Here is a 14360-nt window from a genome sequence, read left to right as displayed (position 1 = left end):
TGAGCAGGGCTGTGGAGGAACGGAGAGGGGAGGGGTGTGCAGCAAGTTGGGACGATGGTGGTTTTTGGCTGGGAGCTGATGGTGTGTGTGTGTGTGTGTGTGTGTGTGTGTGTGTGTGTGTGTGTGTGTGTGTGTGTGTGTGTGTGTGTGTGTGTGTGTGTGTGTGTGTGTGTGTGTGTGTGTGTGTGTGTGTGTGTGTGTGTGTGCTCGAGGGCCCCATCCTAGCACTGCTCCACCACCAGGTGGGGCCTGTAAAAGGCTCCCAGATTCTCATACCGGTTTCCACTGTATTCACCAAGCAGCAGACTGAAGGTTTTTTGGGGACTTCTTTGTCTTGCAAATAAACCGTCTACGCACATCAGACAAGGTCCATTGTCCTCGTGTTTAATCTGGTGCTATGAGGTGTAGTCAGCGGCTATCGGACCGACGGACATGGAAATAAACCGGACTGTGCACACCTCAGACAGTAGTAGACAGTTGTTGTAGTAAAACTACTACTAGTAGTAGGTGATAGCATGGATTGTAGGTTAAGCCAAGGGTGAAGTGAGGTTACACTTCCTATGCAGATGATTTCTCTCAGCACGCTGAAGGAATCAGAGAGAGAGTTCTGCTGGTCAGAAGCGCTCTACCGAGACACACGTTAGCAAGGACGTGAGGAATCTTTGAACTTGGAGTGCGTTCACAGAACTGTTTGCTGTTCAGGGCACTGTTGGCCTTTTAGTTATTTTTTTAATTCAGATGCAGCAAAATCTTGGCTGTAGTTTTTACTGGCAAAGACGATTTTTTTTTGTCCTTCCCACCATCTCTGTCAATAGTTTTGTGGGTGCTAATGTATTGTTGTTATTTTGGCCCTCTATTTGTTGTTCTGTGCTGGTAATTATTTCATAACACCGACTAATTCTCTGTTTCATGTCCACAGGGCAGGCAATCTGTAGCAACACCAATGGAATCGAAGATTACTCGAAATAAGCAAGTCCTTGCAGAAGGTAAACACACACAGCTATTTACTGGGCTTCAGTCCTTTAATGCTGTATTGAATGAGTTTAATATTTAACCTAATGTGGTGTCTTTGCTGTGTGTGGGAAAGTGTGTGTGTGCAAACGTTTGTGTAGTACATTATTGACCGTTTGAGAAGATGTTTGTTTGAATATAACATTGAGGTTATCATCGATGTCTAAAAATTGAGTTTCTTAATGTAGGCAGTACTAGAGTATTCTTACCATATATGCTTCGTGTGACTTTGTACAGTGCACTGTTGATAGTTGGTCTGTGGGAATGCATGAGGCTGACTGCCCTAGACACCCCTGTGTCCCCTTTTATCAAATATTGCATATGTAGGCAGAAGCATCTTAGGTTATCTTATGTTAAAGTGTTATCTCTGTCTCGCTTTTAAGCAGCAGCTCTTTTTCTCTCATTCACTCTTTTCTTTGTTTATTTTCTGCCTTCAACTTACTCTTTCTCAATGCTTTTTTAACTTGATCTCCATTTTTGTCTGTCCCCCCCTTTTCCATCTTTCTTTCTCTTTATCGCCTTGTTTATCGCAATCTCTCACTTCCACCTTTATCTCTCCGTCTCTTCCCTCTCCCTGTCTCTCAGTCCATCTCTGTCTTGCGTGGTCTCTCTTTGTCTCTCACCCCCATTATCCGGACTGGCCCTGTGGCCACGATACCAGACTCTGCAACCCCCCCCCCCCCCCAGTCTGTAAGGTGTGGGTACAGTCGGGCCGGCCCTCTGTATAGACGGGACTCAGACCAGAGGATCTCTTCATTAGCAGGGAGCCAGCCTTGGTTGGAGGCGGTGTGCGTGTGCCTCTTCCCCCCCTACTGGAGGACAAAGCTTCCTCTCCTCCCCAGCCTGGGTACACAGGCTGCACTTCCCCTCGCTTCACTTCTGCCAATCAACCCTGTCCGCAGAGAAAAGAGAATTGAAAGGTGGGGGAGGATGGACAAAAATATGGCAGTGTTTATCTGTTTGAGTTTATGCTTGGAATAGTCCTGTCAAAAAAAACTGAAACAAATCTCCAGCCCACAGCTGCCATCTCCAGATGCAAGATCAGCCATTCAACTCCAAAATGATTGTGTGATTAATGATAATGTGCTGAAATCAGCCTAATTATTGACATGACTCCGCAATGCGATTTTGATTGCATCACTCATGCAGAAATCCCTGCGGAGGCTTATCGGTTTAGCACGCCTCTGGATCGAGAGGCGGTTCTTAACGTTGCAATCGAGTTAAACAGAGAAAGAGCTCTGCTCCTCCAGCGCTAAAGATGGCTGATTATCGGTTTGTGTGTGTGTTTGGACGATGTGTCGAGGGACGAGGCGGAGAATGTGAATTGTGTTTTTGTGTATTTGTGCTGTACTCCCTTTGGGTGCAGCTTGTTCAGCCAGCTCTTATTAGCAGGACAGTTCTCGTGGTTAGCGTGTACAAGGAAAGGTGCTGGGTTTCAACCCCAAATTCCACAGTAGATGTGCTGGCCTCCTTAAGCAAGATGCCCCCTACCTACTTCATATCAATGTTAGTCCTTTTGGATTAAGCGTCCTCGCACTGACAGAATGACAGTAGTTTCAAAACAGGAGACCGATGGAGAGGTTTCTTTTGACAGTGGCTGCTCACTGCCAGATGGAACAATTATCATCGTATGGTTCGACTCTTCCCAGTCCCACCTCTAGGGATCTGGTTCTGTTTGTTATTTATTCTCTGTTCGACCAGATTATAACCGCTGAATTGAACTCTGAGAGGCTGAGAAAGAAAGTCACTACAGTAGCGTGAGACAAAATGCGATCATGAGTTTTTTTCGATAAGCTTTTACATTCTACGGTTCACAAGCAAGGGACTTCATTTGAAATGTAATGCATGTGTATAATGGGAGGGCGAAGCATGCCTCGCAAACAGTGTGCCGTATCTCATCCCCATGCTCCACGAATCACACGGAGCGTCGCTCTCTGCTCTGAGGTCCGGTGAAATTGCATTGTTTAAATCCACTCTTCCTGGAAGTGCTATGAATAAACAAGTGAATTTACACTTCAGCCGAAGCCAAATAAAGGTTGTCCGTGGATTTATGCAGGTTTGGGACACGACGGGGCCCGCGTTATAGTTCCCTTGACTGCATTTATTGCTTACATAAAAAAAAAAGAGAAAAAAGTCATTTCTTTATATCAGCATCAAGCTGAAAATTGCGGTATTAGTATTAGTCGTGGGTAAGCCCCTAATTCTGTGGCATTTGCGGCGGTCTGTGTTTCCATGCATTTATAACACTTGGGCTCTTAAGAGCCGCTCTAATCGGTTTTCCCGGCAAGTTGGGGAACCTTATAAACATGTCCCCGCGGCTGGCCTGCCGCGCGGCAGAGACTTCTGGCGGGGGAAGTTAAACGCTCCTGTCACCGGGGCCGTTTAGTTGGCGTGTATTTCACGTGCCTTAAGTACCCTAATCTAGTAGCCTAATCTACCGCCTCGACGCCTCGCCGCTGTAGTTAGGAAACATGGCAGAGTCAAACAGACGGCGACGTCGAGGGAGTTGGAAACATTGGCTTTTAAAGTATAAAACGAGTCACAACGGCGGAGGTAGAGTCGCTCGATTGTTTGGCTGTTTGGTCATTTTTTCAGAAGCCTTCATTCGAAGCCACTTGCTGTCGATCAGGATGCATGGCGTTCAGGAGAAGGTGGAGGTTCCCGCCGCCCGTCCCTGCCTACAGGTAGACTCTGACATTCAGGTTTGAATCCCAGAACCTTTCCGCTGGGAGTCAGGCGCCCTAACCAGGTCCCTAGCCCTCTTATCCTGGCTGATTGATATCAGAAGAGGTGTTTGAGCATTTCTCAATGCATCACTGCCACAGGCGGTCTCTGATGTTGTTGTTGGGCTAAACTGCTTTGCACAGGTACCTGGATGCTTTATTCTGAATACACTTTGTCACGGAATAGAGCATCTATTCTATCTAATTCCCTCTCTTTTGCATCTCCGGTGACTTTCAAGTGAATAATCCTCTCTTGTAACGTGGGTGGATAGGATGGGGGGGGGGGGGGGGGGAGGGGAATCGAGAGATTTTGCTATCACAGATGTGTTATCTTGAAGGTACTTTGATATCCCCTTTTCAAGGGATGCCGGGTTGTGTGTGTGTGTGTGTGTGTGTGTGTGTGTGTGTGTGTGTGTGTGTGTGTGTGTGTGTGTGTGTGTGTGTGTGTTTGCCAGCTTTCAATCTATTTTTCTATCAGCATCGCTCAGACGCTGTATTGTGTTGGCTTGAGAAGCGGCTATGGATGTGCAAACTTTGCTCTGAGTAGCGTAGCATAGTGGCGCAGCAACATTGATAATCTCCACCCGCTAGCAGGCGCAGATGGCTAACGCGTCGGCTTGCTAGCACGAGATTGACTGATGTGACAGGAGTAAGCAAATTCCAAGGCACAGATGATGACTTCTTCTTACAACAAGATGGAAAGATAATAACAAAAGTTGAATCTCTCTCTCTCCTCTCTCCTCTCTCCTCTCTCTCTCCTAGCCCCCCCCATTCACGCCCAGATCTCGCATCCGATGCTTTGACTGGGTGACTCGGTTTGTGAAAAGTTGGGATGGAATTGATTTGTTGGATTGATTTCCCTCTGAGAGTAACCCGAGTATACCTTAAGTTTAAAGCCAAGGCATGAAAGACAACTCTTCCAAAAAAAACTGGATATCTCATGAGCATAAGCTTGGACTCAAATATTATACAACTGGGGTGATTATTTTGTTTGTAAGCCAATGATAAACATCATTTTTCATAACAAAAAAATAAAACTTCACACAATGTGCCTTATTATTCGATGATGAAAAACGTTTGCATTCTTCTCTTGGTGGTCATGGTAAAGATCTCTTTAGCAGCACGTTGGCTCTCTCTCTCCTTTTAGTTTGGAAAACAAATCCCATTTGGGGATAAGGCACCTGGTGGGGTTCGCCTAATGGAATGCCTTCAGCCCTGTGCAAATAAACAGCTTGCATCGCTGCTGTGAGATTAAGAGACGGGTTGAGAAGGGGCTGCACTGAGGCCGGGAGTGAGTTAAGTGAAAGCCAAACAAAGAGAGTTGGGAGATGGAATGTCAACGTTTTAACACGGAAGCCCAAGACGCTGGTTGTGTTTCAAGGGTGCCATAGATTTGAACAGTTTTCTTATTGATTTTTTTTACTTGGAGTAAATTGACTTGCTCGTTGCAACTGTGGTCACTTCTTATTTACACTGTTGCAAGCAGGGTAGTGCATGTGTAGTTCACACTTTTTTGCTGATTTCCTTTTGACATCCCCTCCCCGTGTGAAAGACGTGGGTTCTTTGACATGTACTAACCCTGCCTGGCTTAAGAGACAAATGCATACTTGTGACCATGAAGGGAGTATTTGGGTGAGACCATCTGATGTCTTTGATACCTTTTGCTTTATGTGTGATTCCCAAGGGTTTTGGTGTGTCCCTGCACCTTCAAACACCTGGGTTTCAGTGGTTAGATCTGTTGTCTGTGTGCTCCATGTACTTCCTCTTACCTCCACACACTTTCAGGTCACACTGTGTGGGACTCGTGCGCCGTTGAACCCTTTGATTGTTCAGTCTATTCCAGCTGACGCCGCTTGCAGGGAGGGGTCCTTGAAGCCGTCGTCCAAAAAAGTCACGTCAAAAACATACTTTTCCTCCCGTTGTTTAACTGTGAAATGGGATTCCCGGGAACGTTTAAAACCAAGCCCCTTTGGCTGAGTGAGCGAGCAGAGTTCCTTCCCTCGGTAATGCCGGTTTATTTAATGCCATTGAATAGGAAAGGCGTAGGCCTTTTTTGGTTTTGAAACAATATTTATTTACAGTTGTTTTTTTTGTACTGCTTTAGTCCTTTGGCGTCTGCATTGTTTTTATAAACAAAGTATCCCTTGTGGGGTAGGAAAGAAAAATTCCACCCCCACTGTTTCAGTACACTGAAAACAGGAATGACAAACACCATTAGCTGAAAAATTTCCATCTCATTGCAACCATGTTATTGTTTACTTTACCATGCACGTCCTAATATGGTTAGCTCCCTGTCAAATGGGCCCTTGCTGGGAGGAGACGCTTTAAACTGCCACTTAGACAATAAGAAACTAATGTCACAGCTCGGCAAATATAGAGGGCCCCGGCTTCCTGAGCATCCAGCGTTTCTGGCCCCTGCTCCGGCGTGAGCTCATGTTGATCCACTCTGGTGTGTGTGTGCGTGTGTGTGTGTGTGTGTGTGCGTGTGTTTTTGTGTGTGTGAGTGTGTGTGTCCTCGCTGTGTACCCCAGACCCCCCCCCCACTTTCTGCTGGGTCTTTCTCCTGCTCCCTGTCTCAGTGTTTTATTTTTCTGGTTTTATCTTTGCTTTTATCTCCTTCTCTCCTAACCCCCGGTCTCTCGCTGCTCCATGTGTCTGTGTCTCTCTCTCTGGCTCAAGCTCTATAACTCTCTCACTGCTATCTTCTATTGTTTTGGGACTACTTTGTCCCTAGCTGTGTCTTTCTCCTAATTCCTCCCCTTCCTCCCTCTTTTTCGCGCCTCTCTCTGTGTCTCTCTTATTTGTCTCGGTGTGTCTCCTCATTGATCCATGTCCCGGGCACGGTGTGGGCTGTGTGCTGGTTGATTGATGGCTCTGTTTGCTGTGATTAGCTATTTATCAGAGGCTGGTTGGGAGGAAGGGAGGGGGCCGAGGGGAGAGATGGAGGACTTACCTCTGTCCCCACCCCCTCCTATAGCCTAGCGGAGGCCTGGTTCAGTTGCAGGTCACACTCCCCCCCCCCCCCCCCCCCCCGAACACACACAGAAACACACTCACACACCCCAGACACCCCCACACCCCATACACACCCACCTAACCCCGGGGTTGGGGTGGTCTTTAACCACCCCCTGTTATTGTATTATCTATATATATTTTATGTTATTTTTCTTTATTTTAATTTGTATAAAAAAACAAATGCAAGGCAATCCTTTACGGTCGGCCTTGTGTGTATATGTGTGTGCGTGTCTGTGCGTGCGTCTGTAAGTGTGTATGAGTGCAAGTCTGGGTTCAGGGTTAGGAACCAAAATCCTATTCCTATCTATTCCTGCTGTTCAACTCATCACTTCCTTCTCTCTTTCTTCTGAAAGAAAGACGGAAGTAAAGATCCTACACAACGCCCCATGGATAAGTTCCCCCACCACACACACATCCAGTTGTCCAAGCGCACGACAGAAACCCCTGCGAAAACCACCGGCTCGTCGTCACCACCGCGGCCTTTCTGCGGTCGCTCTGTTGTGGCCCAGTGCTGTGTACTGTGACTTTGGTAGAGATTTTCTTTTTAAGATAAGGCTTAACCTCCCTCCCTCCTGCCTTCGCTCCCTCCCCCGGGGGGAGGTGTAATCTCGAGGTTCTATTCTGGAGGGAAAGTCAATATATAGGCTATTAGGGTGGGCGGGGGGTCAGACCACTTGACCGGTGGTGGAGGGGGTGGTTGCGTGCTGCTCGTGGCTCGCCGTCACCCCCGATGGCCGAGGGCGGCGGCGCCGGCACCTCAATCCTAAAATCCTCACGTTTATGATATTTGCCCAGTATTATCGCTGGCGAGGCGGGGAGGAATGCTGAAGGTCATTGCCGGTGATTTACACAGCACTGAACCCCCCGAATCCTTGGGAAAATACTTGGGCCGGGATCAAACACATGTCATGTGATGTGGTCTTAACATTGACCTTTAAATTCATGCGTTTCAATCTCTTTCGTTTTGGCAGAACCACACAAAAACGGTTAAAAAAAAGGTTTCCCCTCTTGTAGACGCACTACAGAAGAGAGTTCTTTAGTTGTTTGTGAGTATTTTTGGAGTTTGAGAAGTGTTTGCTGTTGGTCTTTTTGTTGGTTTACTAGTTGCCATCAGTTTTTCTTTTTGAAGTTATATAAGAAATATAGTTTGATTCCTTGTCTTCATATTTAAGGTTTGAAGTTGTAGTAATGTTATGATCACATGAAGTCCTCAAGTTTATCATTGATTGTTTAATTGATGAGTTCAGTTTAATTGTGGAGCTTTGCCTGATGGTGTCACTATCAACAGACTGGTTGAGGAAAACCTATTGAACACAGCAGTGGAGCAAAATGTTGTTTGAGTTAATAATCAGGCTGAATGTTAAATGTTTTTGTGATATAATGGAAATAACAAAGCAGCCTTTGTACCCATATTTTAAGCGGACCATAAATCAAAAATAATAGCTATGTTTTGCTATCCTTTTTTTGCATTGCTCACGCTGAAATTGTTCTCAATGTAGTTTAAGGAACAGTCTATGTTTGCACTCCAGTGTTTTAATATTTAATAATGGAATTTTTCGTTTGTTTGGTTTGTTTTTAATCCAAGATGAAGCACCCCTCACTCTCTGACATTCATGGACTTTGTGAAGGGTTTGTTTACCCGCTCCAAGGTCAGCCGGGGAGCCTTTCTCTTGTAAACATATTTACAGCCGAGATGTGTAAACATGGTAAATGTATACAGGTGCAGCAGGCACCAGGGCATATTTCCATTGCCTATTATAGTTTCTTTCTTCTTTCCTTCTTTTCTTGACGTATCTCCGACCTTCTTCGCTTTGAAGGACTTGTGTGTGTGTGTGTGTGTGTTTGAAACACAAGGTTGTGTTTTTGTGTGTTTGTTTGTTGCGTCAGTGTGTGTTTTCTCCTGCAGCACCGCTATGAAGCCACTGTTTGTGTAAACGGGATAAACACACAAACACACAAAAACTAAAACGGCTTCCCGCTCACGCCGCGAAGCGATTTGCCCACCGACGGTGCGGGCTTGAACGGGGCTCAAGCGAGATAACGGAGTAACTAGCCCAGGCATTAAATAAGAATTAATGGAATGTTGCTCAGCCACATCTCTGAGCTCAGTGCAGCGTGTTGTAGGAGAGGGGGGTGAACAAAAATAAAATTTATGTTGCAGACTACAAGCCGTGAAGGTGCGATTGGACTTAGCACCCCTTTAATTAGTGTTGAGATATTAGCATTTCGTAGGGGCGTAGTGCACGGGGGGCGGGGGAGATGGGGTGGGCCGGGCGGTGGGGAACTGGCCTCGCTGCCTTCATTAGGTGGCTCCCCCCGACCGTAATGAGCCCGGTCATTAGCTGATGGAGTGGAGCTGGCCGGGGCGGTCCGTCTTTGACGTACTTCCAAGGAACACGCCGGGCCTTTCTCCGGGATTCCTCAATGGATGAGGGCAGAAATAAACTGTCTTTACAACGGGATGAGTGCATTTCTGACCGTGTGGAAACAAAAGCTTGTGGGGGGGGGGAGGGTGATGATGATGATGTGTGTCCCTGTGTGTTCGTATGAATGCGTGTATTCATCTATGAATGTGTCCGTGTGCAGGAAGGGCTTTGTGTAGGTGTGTGTATAAAGGTGTTTGAGTGTGTATGCACCATATGTGCATGAATATTGGGGGTGTATGTGTCGCTGTGTATATATTAGTGTGTGTGTGTCTGTTTGTGTTTCTATAAGCACCATATGTGCATAAATACTGTGTATCAGTGCATGTGTTTGTGTGTGAATCTATTATTGTGTGTGCGATTTATATTTGTGTGCGTGTGTATAGACGTGTGTATGACTATGAATGTGTGTGTGTGTGTGTGTGTGTGTGTGTGTGTGTGTGTGTGTGTGTGTGTGTGTGTGTGTGTGTGTGTGTGTGTGTGTGTGTGTGTGGGGCTTGGTCGGGCCGTGTCATCAGCTCAGCCCCAGCAGAACGTTGCCTGGGTGTCATGTGGTGGTCATGAATCCTGAGTGAGACTCATAAAGCACGGAGCGCCGGATCAAACAAGAGGGGGATGACACGCAGCCTCCGGATAAGGACGCGTAAATACGCTGTGCATGATTTGTGTCAGGAGGCCCCGAGGAAGCGCTTGATGTCCTCCACTGAGAGGGGAGGTGGGGAGGGGGGAGGGGTGGTGAGAAGCAAGTTTAAAAGGAAATGTGCCAGGTGTGTGTGTTTCTGTGAGTGTGTGCGTCTGTGTGTGTCTGTGTGTGCCTGTACAGTAGGTGTGTTTTTGTATGGAAGGTGTGTGTGTGTGTGTGTGTGTGTGTGTGTGTGTACGCAGTGTGTACGGGAGGTGTGTCCTGGGTTAGGTACATCTCTCTAAGCCTCCAGCCCCCCCACCTCTCCCTTTCTCCCCCTCTCTTTCTCTCTCTGGTGCGGTAGGTGATTAGTGTTTTATTGATGAGCTTCTGAAGTGGCAAGTGTGGGAAATGGGATCTTTGATCTCCCAGAGTTTGGGAAACACAACCTGAGTGTGTGGAGCCAGCCAGGTAACAGCCTTCGTCCTCCTCCTCCTCCTCCTCCTTCATCACTTCCACCTCCCCTTCCACTTCTCTTCTCCTTGTCATGGGTACTTGATACACCCCATGGCCAACCCCCCAACTCCACCAACACACTGTGTAGAACACACACACACACACACACACACACACACACACACACACACACACACACACACACACACACACACACACACACACACACACACACACACACACACACACACACACACAAACACACATGGGGAGAGATCTTCCTTCCCTTTTACAAACACTTGTTTGTTATGGATGTTTCCAAAGAGAGGCCGAACAACATGGAGAACGTGTGACCGTTCATTAACAACATTGGGCATTTGTTTAGAACTTTAACCAATCACTTTGATATGCTAATTACGGTGTAATTAAATTTGAGCCCTGTAATGATGCTGCTGTTATTATGGACATAAATGATGCAGTTAAGCTGAGAGTAATCTCATTTGCATACTGTACATGCCAGTAAATTAAGCCCCATCCTGCGTTGCTTCAGCTTTCATTTTCCACTCCCTTTCACATGGCAACCCCCAAACACCCCCCCCCCCCCACCCCCTACCACCCCCGATACCAAGGCCAGCCTGTTTGATGTGTCGAGCTGCGTCCTCTAAATCACGTCACAATATGTAATACATAAAGACTCTCATTATCGCTCTTAAGTCCTGCTTTAAGAAGTTGGTATTAATAAGCACTGGAGATGTTTTTTTTACACCCCCCCCCCCCTCTTCCTCCGCCTCCTGCTGCTTCTTTGTAGAGATCTGCCTGAAAAAAGGTGTTTAAAAAAATGGCGGCGGTTTACGACGGCGCCGTCCCGTCGTGTCCCTGATGCTTGTGCTGACGTGCTGCTGGGCGCAGGGGGGGCAAACGGGGCTGCCTTCGGGGCCTCTGAAGACGGCGTCACAGTGCGAACGGCGGAGTCGGAGGCTCCTTAATCACACGGCCCAGCTCCCACCTGCTCTCGCCGGCACGTCGATCAGAGACGTCTTCAAAGTGCCACCCGTTCTATCCTGAGACGGAGACGTGGGGATAGACGGAAGGGGCAGCTCCAGGTCGTTATTTCAATATATAGGCGTTTGTTTTTTCTTCACCTGCCGCCGATCACTAATTAAAAAACGAAACACGGCTACCTCGCAGAACGCGCAAACGATGTGACTTCTATACAGGCAGGGGCGACGCGCGCCGTTTGATTCCCGTCCGGCGGCCACGCGGACGGCGGTGCCCGCCGCCGACAGCTGCCCGCCTGATGGCGGCGCCGGCGTCTTCATTAGGCGGAGAGCGAGCGCCTCGTGGCGTCCGATGTGTCTGATGTTTGCCGGGAGAAGGTAAACATGTTTGTCGTACAGCAGTTTATTTATACTGATCAAACACACGGGTGAGGAGGGGGAGGGAGGGAGGGAGGCAGGGGGGAGAGATGGGGCTGGTGGTGAATGCACACAGCCTATAAACTTTAGTCTCCTCCCGCTCTCTGCGTCCGCCTCTCCTCGTCGCCTCAACGCCGTTTTAGAGGGCAGGGACGCGTTAAATACGTTTGCCACAAGACACATCTCAATCGCATTACTGGGAGAGCCATCTTGCATACTGGTGTGTGTGTGTGTGTGTGTCATAAAAACAAATAATTTTTTTTTCTTCCTGCAAGCCAATTTTCTCTATTAGTCTCTAATTTGCGACATAAATCTCGGTCGTTGAGGGTGAGAAATGTGGCGGTGTCACGGAGTGTAATCTTCACCCTTATTTACCAATTCATTAAGATTCATTGATGCAAGATCGGTGAGAGGAAATGACAACATAAATCAGGCCTTCCGCATAATGACCCTAATCAGCTGGGAATTGCGGAAAATGTCATGATGAACTATGTCCTTGTATTAGTGCCACTGTACATTGTCATTCCACTGCTTTATGAGTAGGACACGTCCCCAGACAGCCCCCCCCATCCGTCCACACGGCCTTTGTTTTAATGAAAAACACAAATAAGTGAATATAATATTGTAGAATAAAAAACAACTGATTCCATTACTATGGAATTCATGGAGGGACGTTCTGTGTCTGACTCTCTCACCCCGTCAGCCCCGATTGAACCCCAGAAAGGAAACCTCTCCTGTCACACACACTTATCTTTCCTTCAATCCCCTTTTTTTGCTTTGTCCCATTACCAAGAAATTGGGGGGCTTTTAAAAATAATGACATGCTTCGATGCCACAAACAACCCCGGCAGTGAAAATGGCCTCTTCGGAGGCACGGTGGTGCGGATGTGGTATTGCCAACATTACAAGTGAATTGAAAAGAGCCACCAGCGACGGGCCTCTGGTGAACATGGTGGGGTTTGCTCCCTTCTTGTTTTTGACGTTGTTGTGGTTGTGATTTGAGTACGGACGATTGGTTGCTCACCCCAGCAGGATTTGAAGAGACTGCCATGGCCATTTCGTGGTTGTTGTGTATTGGAAGGGCAGTGGCATCCGCAATGTCCTCCATTTAGTTTTCTCCATTTGGATGTCTTCCAAATGGGATCTAGTCGAGTTCCTATCAGAATAAAGACACATTTCCAAAATACTTCACTTTGTTTCTCTAGAAAATGAGTGATCACAAATATTGTTTTCCAAATGCATACACTACATGGTCAAATCCTCTTGACCACAGTTCTAGCCATGAGGCTAAACTGACATTATTTGTACGCTAAGGTTAATGATTGTGTCCGGAAAATCAATAGCTTAACTTATTCTCTGCGTGAAAAACCAAAAAAAAGCAGAAGCTGGAGGGAACTACTGCTGCCATATGTTTTCCCCTGCCGGGAAACATTGAATGCTCTTCGCGCAAATTGTCTTGAATAACCAGGTTTAAACAGAACCCTCGGGTTATTTTGGTTCAATAACATCTGTTTTGAAAAAGGGGAACTCAAAACAAATATCTCTTAAGTGCCTGAAAAGTAACTTAACTTTCTTGGTACCAGGTCGCTTATTGTAAGTCAACTGAGTTATTTTGGTGAAACACGACAAAACCTTCTCCCCATTTTTGACACACAAAAAGACGAAGCCACCCGGGGCAGAGTTTGATCAAATGCCCGCTGGAATTGCGATTGGTTGACGTGGCAACCCCTCTGAAAGACCGCAGCTCCACCGCCACTGTCCTCGGTTCGTTCAGGCCAACAGTATTAATGAGACAATTAAATGCAGACTAACCTTGTCAATCCGTCGAAAATGCATCCCTGACACATTTCCTCGTTGCGAGTTCACATCACCGTACCCATGGGGATGACCCATACTTTGAATTCTAGTAAAAAAAAATGAAATGATTAAAAATACGTGACACACTTTAAGTCATGTTAAAACAATAAGTGCTTTTGCCGTTCCCTGTGGATGCAGGGTGATTGAAGTGTGTGTTTTTCTTGGGCCGTCCTTGTTTGACAGGTCTAATTGGTAAGATGAGCTTGAGGCCTCCTTTTTCCCACACAATTCTGGGCCCTTGGTCAGGGGGAAAAGAAAGGAGGCCCCCTTGTCTCCAGATGGACGTCCTCTTGCCGGGGTACTCATGGGCAGCAGCCACATGCGAGGCGAGCCGTCAAAGTCAAATGAAGGATTCGCGGTGGAACGTGAGGCTACTAAATGTAGCTCATCACCCCAGAATTCTATTTTGTCCCTCCGCCACCAGATTCAGACTCATTACACTTTTCTATTTACTCCAGTCTCCATCGGCCCTCGATGTACTAAAAATACCGTGGCCTGCCTTACTTTGGCGCATTACGTAATCGTCTGAGCACAGCAGGCCCTGCTCGAAAAAGAAAAAAAGGGCCTTGACGCGAATAAACTGCATTTGTGTTTTTTCCCCCCAAAATATGATGGTCTGTTAAGCTTCGCCACTGGAGATTTTGGGTTCAGCTAGGTAGCAGACCACAGGGCCCTGTATTGACTTTGATCCTGGTTGGGGGGTATTACAGCGGTATAATAGCCTTGATATTCAATCATCACACTTGAGTTAATGTGGTATTTGATACCTCTTTTCCCTCTTATTTTGGTACAGCAAGCGGTTTGTAATTGTGTAATATTCTTATTACAGTGACATAAA

At 46.9% G+C, this 14360-nt stretch overlaps 1 protein-coding gene across 6 annotated transcripts in view; it reads left to right on the top strand.

Annotated features, from left to right (window-relative positions):
* Window positions 1–31: 31 nt before the first annotated feature.
* Window positions 32–14360, top strand: part of foxp1b (forkhead box P1b) — a 110076-nt gene continuing 95747 nt past the window's right edge. For 2 of the 6 annotated variants that reach the window (XM_030375343.1, XM_030375342.1), the window contains exon 1: window positions 33–986. In XM_030375343.1, the coding sequence (XP_030231203.1) occupies window positions 944–986 (43 nt within the window). In that variant the 5' untranslated portion in view covers window positions 33–943. Of the gene's footprint in view, window positions 987–1771; window positions 1932–14360 lie in introns of those variants that run through there. The other 4 variants (XM_030375340.1, XM_030375339.1, XM_030375341.1 and 1 more) reach the window with 3 other exon arrangements.

This window comes from Gadus morhua, chromosome 13, assembly GCF_902167405.1.
Source record: "Gadus morhua chromosome 13, gadMor3.0, whole genome shotgun sequence".
Classification (NCBI taxonomy): domain Eukaryota; kingdom Metazoa; phylum Chordata; class Actinopteri; order Gadiformes; family Gadidae; genus Gadus; species Gadus morhua.
Note: the sequence above shows the minus strand (reverse complement) of the source record. Positions and strands in the feature narration are given on the sequence as shown.